Source organism: Gorilla gorilla, chromosome 2 (assembly GCF_029281585.2).
Source record: "Gorilla gorilla gorilla isolate KB3781 chromosome 2, NHGRI_mGorGor1-v2.1_pri, whole genome shotgun sequence".
NCBI classification, from domain to species: Eukaryota; Metazoa; Chordata; class Mammalia; order Primates; family Hominidae; genus Gorilla; species Gorilla gorilla.
In genome coordinates this window covers 130,525,361-130,534,987 of record NC_086017.1, presented here as the reverse complement: position 1 = coordinate 130,534,987, position 9,627 = coordinate 130,525,361, and the positions used below count along the sequence as shown (strand labels likewise).

Genomic DNA, 9,627 nt, shown 5'->3' with positions numbered 1-9,627 from the left:
TATTCAAGGGAACTGGATTTCACTTGTGGTTTCTCCTGTTTGGCTTGAACAAATCATTTCACCATCTTGGGCTTCCGTTTCGATACTGGGTGGGGAGGAGCGGGTGTTACGAGAGCTCTCAGTTGTCTTGCTGCTTTCTTTCTTCGTGAGCCCTCCCCAAGTTGATTTAACAAATACTCTATGACCTAGAGTCCTAGAGTGTAAATACCACAGTCCAGGTGAGCGTTCAGCGGGCCTCCTTGCGCATGCGCTGAAGGGGCACCCTCTCGTTAAGGCCCGAATTTTGCCTCTTCTGCGCACGCGCTCCTTTTAAATTCCCCACCTGTCAGAGAGAAGCAGGACTTCCTGTACTTTTTAGAGCGACTGCCGGAAGTGACTGCGGACGAATCGGCGTTTGCCGAGGCTGGCATAGATTTGGCTGTCTCCGCTCATAGCTGCTTTTGGCGCGAAAGATGCCGGGTCTGGTTGACTCAAACCCTGCCCCGCCTGAGTCTCAGGAGAAGAAGCCGCTGAAGCCCTGCTGCGCTTGCCCGGAGACCAAGAAGGCGCGCGATGCGTGGTCAGTGCGCAGCCGGAGAGGGCGCAGCCGACGAGCCCCGGGCCGCGGCCTGTGCCTTCCGGTGCCTCTGCCCTACGGCCTCTGCCCTCTGCCTTCTGCCCTCTGCGCTCTGCCTTCTGCCCTCTGCGCTCTGCCTTCTGCCCTCTGCCCTCTTCCTTCCCCACTTCCCCCACTCCTCCTCCCTGTCTGCCCCCCTTCCCCCACTCCTCCTCCCTGTCTGCCGCCCCCCCGGCCCCGCCCCGCCCCATTGCGGCGCTCTGGAGATAATTATTGGGCGTTGTAGGTTTCGTGGTCGGGTCTCTGTTGACTTATCCCGTAGCTTAGTCCCGGGAAACGATGGAGAGAGAGGAGAACGGCAAGCTTCAACCACTCATTCCTTCCTACAAATGTGTTTTGAGTATCTGTTATGGGTTAAGCACTGCGTTAGGTCCGAAGATGTAGACATGGATAAAGATGCATCTTGATATAAAGGAGCTTAAAGTTAATGGAGACATAAACCAGTGACTTGTATACCACGTGGTAAGGGCTATGATAGATTTGTTAAGACCAAACAGGAAAGGTTTTCTGGTAATTTCTAAGGCTTTCTCCCAAAATTTAGAGACAGTAGGACACAGAGTGTATTCCTTACAGTTCTGAAGAGTTACGCTTCAACCCTTTTAAGGCAACCAAAAGTTGAAAATCAACCAGTCTACGACGCAGGGGACAAAGTATTAAGAATAGTTCATCTGGATTGTCAATCCACAAAAGATTTGTTCTCATTTTATATAGCCTCTCTTGTGGAGCAAATCTCATTAGAGGACGTCCTCAGATAACGTGAATGTGCATCTCTTCCTCTGGCCCCTTTTGTCTTCCCAGATAGTAGATATAAGAAAGAAATCATTAGTGCTATAATAGGATAATAAGAGTGTAGGAGCTCAGTGCTTTTATTAATCCTCAGTACTTTGTAAATAATACGGGTAGGATTGAAAGACTGCAGTCTGAACAAATTGTTCCAGTGGTAACAGTAAGTGCTGTTGAACCTTGAATAGTATGACAGCATGATTAAGAGTCTGGGATCCACAGTCAAGGTTTGAATCTTAATCCACTAACTTGGTGACCTTGAGCCTCATGTGTCTGTAAAATGACTCTAATAAAAGAAACTCCCTCCAGTATTATTGTAAAGGTTAATGATACAAGCCATGTCAAGTGGCTAACACAGTATACATGGCAATAAATGATCAATGAATGCTAGCTATTATCTTCACAATGATCTCACTATCCCAGGCAGTCTCTCCCATTTGCAGGCAGCTCTTGAGCTATTGAAGGATGGGTAGAGTTTCCATGGAAGGAGAACCTATTCCCTTTGTTAAATTCCTTTTGCCTCGATTGCCTCAGACCACGTGGGTTCTCCCCAAATATCCATAGTCAGGAGTCAGTTTTTCCTTGTAATCGAATTGGGCTTAACTTGATTATTTGCTAAATCACATTTTCAGGCCTTAGAAATAAAGCTGTGTAGTCCTAGTCTTTACTTTGTGAATTTTACAAGTAAAATATTCTTTGAGCATCATGAGGGGGTGCTTATCTCGGTCTCCTGGCTACCAGATGTTTTTGATGTAATTAGAAGTAGATTTATTTGGTTGTGTTTGAATGTAGGGCAAAATCAGAAAATTAATTTCTCTGTGATAATAAGCAAAAAATTGAGCTGTTCTCTGTGCCCTTCATTTAGCATAAATATTTTACTCAGTTTATTTCTTTATAGAGCAGTGTTACTCCTTGGATATTGACTAGAGGCAATATTTAATATGCGTGATTATTTCTTATCAGATTTCCCCCCCAAAATCACTTATCTGTGGAATGTCTTCATAGGCATGGGCATATCATAAGATCAGATAAAAACAAAGCTGTTTGAGGTAATAGCATTTGTTTTAATTCCAGCTACATTCCATTATACCCGTGTTTTGTCTCACTCCCCATCACTATCATGCATACTTAATAATGTGCTTAATGCATATTTAGATAACAAATACATTTTGTTTTATAGTATCATCGAGAAAGGAGAAGAACACTGTGGACATCTAATTGAGGCCCACAAGGAATGCATGAGAGCCCTAGGATTTAAAATATGAAATGGTAAGCTTCTTGCTTCAAAGTTGTGTATTGCTTTACAGATTTAGCAACAATTGGGCTACATTCTCTGTGAAAGGTAGTTCACCTGGTTAATCTAAAATGCTTAAGTATCAATTTGAAAAAACCATGATTTTTCAGTTCCCAATGAAGGGAGTAAATTATGTCAGTAAAGACAGTCATTTAGCGGATTGGGGAAGGGGAGAATTGAGCTTTTAAGAAAGGGTTTGACAAAAGCCTTTAGGTCCCATGGCTTTAGGAAAATTGACTGAAGGAACTAAAAGAAACATATTCTCTTTCTTGTTTCTAATATTGTGGGACTTCAGTAAATGCTTTTTTTTTTTTTTTTTTTTTTTTTTTGAGACAGGGTCTCACTCTGTTACCCAGGCTGGGGTGAAGTGGCCCAATCACAGCTCATTGCAGCCTCAATCTGGGAGGTTCAGGTGATCCTCCCCTCAGCCTCCTGAGTAACTGGGACTACAGGTGTGGGCCACCATGCCTGGCTAATTTTTTGTATTGTTTTTTAGAGATGGGGTTTCACCATCTTGCCCAGGCTGGTCTCAACCTCTTGGACTCAAGCAATCCTCCTGCCTTGGTCTCCCAAAGTGCTGGGATTAAGAGGTGTGAGCCACTATGCCTGGCCAAGAAATGCTTTTAAGTAGGGAGTGGGTATCCCATGGAAGTATTGCTTTCTGAAAAATGAAAATGGAATTGTAGCATGCTTTATTCGAATAAAACTAAAGCCTCAGGCCATTTTTTTTTTTTTAATTAAAAAGTAAACTTTAATGTCAAAAATGCAAACTTGGGGAAGACAGAAAAGATCACACACAAGGCTGTCACTTCACACTTGGAAGGTTGCACAGCGGCCGGGCAGAGGTGCTCCTCACTTACCAGACGTGGGGCAGCCGGGCAGTGGTGCTCTTCACTTCCCAGACAGGGCAGAAGCCGGGCCGAGGCACTCCTCACTTCCCAGACAGTGGGCAGCTGGGCAGAGACGCTCCACACTTCCCAGACGGTGGGGCGGCCAGGCAGAGGGGCTCCTCACATCCCAGACAGGGCGGCAGCTGGGCAGAGGCGCTCCTCACTTCCCAGACGGGGCAGCAGCCGGGCAGAGGGGCACCTCACTTCCCAGATGGGGTGGCCGGACAGAGGCACTCCTCACTTCCCAGACAGTGGGCAGCCAGGCAGTGGCACTCCTGACATCCCAGACAGGGCGGTGGGCCTCAGGCCATTTTTAAAAGAACTTGGAACTCTTAACCCATTTTAAGTGCTGAAAGGGACCTTAAGTGATATGTGTCCAACAATTCCACAAACAAATGATACTCTTTTGTTTGGAAGCTCTTTCTTCAGTTATCAACTTAGCTCACCCCCTTGCCCCACTCCCCCTTTACTCATGTCTCTCTCAAAAGTCTCCTTATTAGAGAGGCTTTCCCTCAACACCCCATGTAAATTACATCCCTTCCCCATCACTCTATCATGGTGCTGTCCTAAGAGCTTTCTGTGAAGATGGAAATGCTCTGTATCTGCACTTGCCAGTCTGGTAGCCACTAGCCATATGTGGCTGTTGAGCACTTGAATTGTGGCTGGTGAGAGTGAGGTACTGAATTTTTAGTTTGTAAAAATTTTAATAGCTACATGTGGCTAGTGGCTACTCTATTCTATACACTGTCACCTGCATGATATATATATTTTTAATTACCTGTGTTGCTTCACGGCAGCTAGAATGTAAGCTCTGAGAAAGTAGGAATTTTCTATTTCATTTACTGTCATATCCCCACTACCTATAACAGTGCCTGGCTCATAGTAGGTGCTTAATGGAGGATTGTTAAATGAATGAATAAATAAGGAAATTAAAGCTTATGGTTACGAAATGGCCCCCAAGGTGGGTTGTGCAGTATCAGAACTGGAGCCTCAGTCTCCACGCCGATTCCCTCTGCTTTTTGCCCCTACCCTAACTTCCACACCACACTACCACTTTTAACTTAATAACAGCTGAGAGAGAATGCCAAAGCCACATGCCAATATATTAGTACTAGAGAGCCTGGCTTCTTTCCCTTGCACTTCTTTCCTGCCTCTTTGGAATTTCACATATGGCCAGTCTTCCTCACTGAGCTATAAAAAAGGAGGGATAAGGAACTTGTCGCAAGCTGATAAGAAGTTACTGTGTAATGGAAAACAGTCTAGGCTGAAAGTCCTGAGGCTTTATTTTTATTCTCCTGATGTTTAGTTTATCATGTTTTTAAGTTTAGCTACATTTAGCTTCATCAAGACATTACTCCTCTGAATTTCACTTATTATTTATAAAAAGAGAACCATAATACATTTTGTGATTCTATATATAATATGGTATATCTACTGTTGTGTAAATGATATACTTAAGTTGCTTTTAGAATAGATGGTTATTTAAAGAAATCCCATAATGAACTATTTTATAAAATAAGTAAATTTGAAGGGGAGTGTGTTCTTAAAAAGTATGTGTACTTTATTAACTATTTTTAAAGATGCAACCTTAACATTTGTACATGGTTTCCTTGTTCATAATCTAACTCCCTCGTCAGTTGTGTAAGCTGTAGGCTTGTGCTGAACCTGCCTTGATAAAAAGGGGTGATTAAAAAAAAATGCTAATTTTAGGAATATCAGAAGCTTATCTTGGACTTCATCTGAACCACAAAGGTGGTACAATTGTTATAAGTGGCATATATTCAAAAGTATCATATGATATCATAGTTTTCTTTATGTTATCAGGGCAGAGAGTGAGAATTATGTTTGTGTACTTCATTTGTGTGTAAAAGAAAATGCAAAAGCTTTAGACTTAGAAAATCTACTGCTTAACTGATTGTGTGGTCTTGGGCAGGTCCTTAACTTTCTGTACCTTGGTTTCCTCATCCGTAAAATGGAGACAATAATACATGCCCAAACTACTTCATAGAGTTGTTGTGATGATTAAATGTAAAATAAATCATCTGTAAAAACCAGAACAGAATAGCTCATACCTTTAGAGTTGTGGATAGCAGACATTCAGTTGAGATCTGTTAAGTATATGACTTGATTATTATTGAATCCTGGTTACAAGAAGAACAATCTGAATCCATATAGGACCCTTCTGAGAATTCAAACTGCCATGTTTTTCATTTTCAGTGTAATAATATTTTTGGAAGAGGACTGGGTGTTGGATCCTTATTGGTCCCAGGTGTCCTATTTCCCCAACCTCCATGGGGAAATGGAGGCACAATGAAGTCAAAAAAGACTTGCTCAAGTTAGGAGTGGATAGTGGTAGAATTAAATTAGAGTTAAGATTTTTATATTCTCTAAATCACAGGCACTTTACACTTCACGCCTTGTACTTAATGAGATTTTATTCCAACATATTCATTTTTAGGATTGCACATAATCTTGATCTTCAATCTTAAAACCTCATTATGAATGCTAATTAGAAAGACTTGTTGCGGAAATGTACAGTTGCATATAACCCAGTAAACAGGCCATTGGCTGGAGGGTGAAATCCAACACAACTGTCTGCATTGCTATAAGATAAACTTAACCTAAATCGGTATTTCTTAGACTGTTAGATCACGTTTTTCTGAGAATAGCTTCAAAGGAAAAATATTTTGCAAACTTAGATCTTTCTGGCAACGATCATGGAAGTTCCTTAATTCAAAAACCTTTGTAGATTTTAATGTTATTCCTAAGTAGATCTTAATTGTACCTCGAGTGCAGTAGATTGGGAATAAATCTATTATACATTTTTTATACCTAACCTGAAAGTAGGCTACATTCACCCAGTGGTTCTTACCCAGAGGTGCACTTCAGAATCATCTGAAGAATGTTTTCCAGAATTCACAACTTGGGCCCTGGTCTGCACCTGTTGACTGAGAAACTCCTAGATGATTTTCAAGTGCACTCCTCTTTAACAACCACTGGCCTAAGTTGAAGATGAATAGCAGGGATAATGCTAGGCATAAATTATCTGAAAATTTAGTAGTAGCAAAGGCAGAGACTTGAAAACTCAAGAAAAAATAGGTATGGTGGTGATTTTAGACAATTTTTTTCTATTTTATGACTGCTGCTTTTACTGAAAACAGTAATTAGAAGAACCTAGAACCTCATTAGAAATATAAGGAGGAAATAGATGGCTACTATCTTCCTGCCTTTAGGAGTCAGAAGAAGCCTAAAGAACCTATTTTGGAGACTAAAGTCGTTGAAAGAAATTAAAGGACTAGTACTGAGTAGTGGTGATACTCAATATTAAGTTTAACAACTTAACAGTTGGATGCTTAAAATATGCTGAATTGTACACACACACACACACACAAAACTGGTTATGTATGAAAATATGATCCCAAGATAATCCAGAAAGAATAATTTCTGCCATTCAAACATTTGTTCATTCAGCAGATATTTATTAAGACCCTGGAAAATACTGAGGGGAGAAAGATTATCCCTCCAGTCAAAGACTTTACATCCAGAGATATAACCAAACAGGTTTAAATCCAGGGTCTTCCACCACACAGCCCCTTTTGTTATGTAGTCAGTCGCAAAAGTGGTAACAATGCTATGGGCTGCTATAATTGAAAGGTTGAATGGCTTCGTTTTTGGTTATCTTTCCAAACTTTTCTATAAATGTATTCTTCCTTTGAGCCTTTTAGAAAAGAGAGTTTAGATGTTTGTATCTTGATGTGGTTTATCTTTATTTAAACCAAATGAAGTGAACAGCTAAATGAGGGAAATATTTGCATTAGACTTGAAGAGTTAGCTACCCCAATTTAATTACCTTCCTAGCATTGTTCTCAATCTTCTGGGATAGGCACTGGGAGAGGTGTGAGAAGCCTGGTATTGACTTGACTGGATCAGCAACCCTATCTATGCTACTCTCCCTTTTCGATTTTTCCAAATGAATGTTAAAGGGTTGCCCTTGTCTTGCCTTTGGGATTAAGTGAGTAACTTTCCACAGGAAGTGCCTTGGGTACTGAGCTGACCTTCTGCCTTCTACTTTGTGGATCTTCGCCAGGCATACTTGAATCAGCAAAGAGGGGTTTGCAGGTCTTGTTTCTTGAATATCTGTAAAAATAACTGCTTTAGCCTTTTTTGGAGGATATTTTTGAGAAATATGTATTTCTCAAACACACACACATATGTATTATATATATATACACGCAGAGAGAGTTTTTACTTCAAAAACTTTTAAAGAGTAAACAATATCATGAATAATTTCACTGATGTTTTTAGTTAGGCAAACCTAGAATTTTAAAATGTTGATTTTGAATTTTATGACTGATTTGGAATAATTCTGGCAATTAGTTAATTACTCATCTGAGGCATTCATTTCTAGTGGTCTTAATTCCCTGACTCCATAGATCTGGCATGATGTGTGAAATCTGACTTTCTAAAATAAATATTTTTCTGTAGGTGGTCTGCAGTGTGAATAAATAATTCCTGAAGAATGAAGAAGATTAATTTTGGGAGTTCTTTGACGAACTTTGATATGTGGAAAAAGTATTTATAATTTATTGTAAGAAGAAAGTAAAATATTACTAGTGGAAGATCTTCAGTTGTGTTTCTTTTTTGTGTTCCTCATTTGCTCACGTGGCTTTTTCCCCCAAAGGATATATACCAACAAATCTTGTAACATAAGGTTCTTATGTTCTTATTACTATGTCATTCTGGGAACTGGATATCTGTTGTCAGGAGAAAGCAGATACTGATCTCAACCAATGAAATCTCCAGAATTAGGTGCATAGAAGTAAAATAACCCTTTACCAATTCAGAATCAGTGTGGTAGCCATATCATCTCATTCAACACTCTTTTTTTTTTTTTTTTAACTTTCTTAAAGGTAAGAACAAGCCTTTAGTCTTATTATTTAAACCATTATTGTTATTCTTTACTAGCTGTCTTTTGGAAAATTTAGTTTAGATTTTGGACCAGATTAGGGTAATTTGGCTTGGAAGATCTCAACTGTTTGGCATTATGAATCTGTACATGGGTAGTTACATTTTAAAATAGACTAGGATCTTAAGTTTCGTGTCTACAGGGTAGACAGTTGTCTCTTATTAATTAGAAACTGGCTTAGGCTAGAGACTGAATTGGTATTAAATGTCACTAATCAAACAGCTCAGTGCTATGCCATGGTGATGCCTGGAGTTGAACAGAGTGTGATTTCCTTAGTATAGCAACCTTGTCATCCTCGTAGCTGCTGATGGGCTAATGAAGTATGATCATATTCTGCTTGTAAGTACATTGAGTCTAAAATCTCAAGAACAAAAGATACTGAGAACATAATTAAGAGGATATGTAATGTTCATGTGTCATTGTGTGATGGGAAAAGTCCCTCCTTTATAAAATAAGGAGCTGAATCAGATGATTCCTTAAGATTCTTTCCTAATTCATTAAGAGCATGGCTTTGATGTATGACAGACTTAGGTTCAATAGCTGGCTATGTGACCTCAAGCAAGGCATAGCTTCTTTGGGTCTGTTTTTCTCAGCTGAAAAAAAAAAGAAAAAAAAAAGCAGGTATAGAAGTAATACCTAACTTACAAGATTGTCAGTACTAATTAAAAATGATGTATACACAGTATTTAGCACTGTTACTAGCATTCTCTATTATTTTATTGTTTATATTTTTACTTGAATATTCATTTGGATATAATACTTTTAGTAAGCACTTCATGATTTACGAGATAATCTAGGTGAAGAATAGAATCTTGGACAATTAAGACAGGTATGAACCAACTTCCCACCCAATACAGATCTTTGGCAGGTGGTTATCCAAACTCTGCTTGAATATGTCCTGGAACTGCAAAAAAGAAAACAAAAAAATCAATAACCTTATCACCCATTGTTAATTTCTGATATATACTAGTCTAGACTTTTCCTATGCCTTTATACATTTTTTAAAACAAAATAAAATTTTTTTTCTATGCTACATATTTTTAATGAGGTTATAACATTATCATGTTTTGCCCCTAAG

The 9,627-nt window shown here is 39.5% G+C and overlaps 1 protein-coding gene across 1 annotated transcript; it reads left to right on the top strand.

The window, feature by feature from the left end:
• The first annotated feature begins 330 nt into the window (after positions 1 to 330).
• COX17 (cytochrome c oxidase copper chaperone COX17) lies at positions 331 to 8,206 on the top strand. The gene is made up of 3 exons (XM_004036122.4): positions 331 to 559; positions 2,580 to 2,668; positions 8,069 to 8,206. Exons 1-2 carry the CDS (start codon positions 453 to 455, stop codon positions 2,662 to 2,664), a joined length of 192 nt encoding a protein of 63 aa, XP_004036170.1. The 5' UTR covers positions 331 to 452; the 3' UTR covers positions 2,665 to 2,668; positions 8,069 to 8,206.
• Positions 8,207 to 9,627: the final 1,421 nt, after the last annotated feature.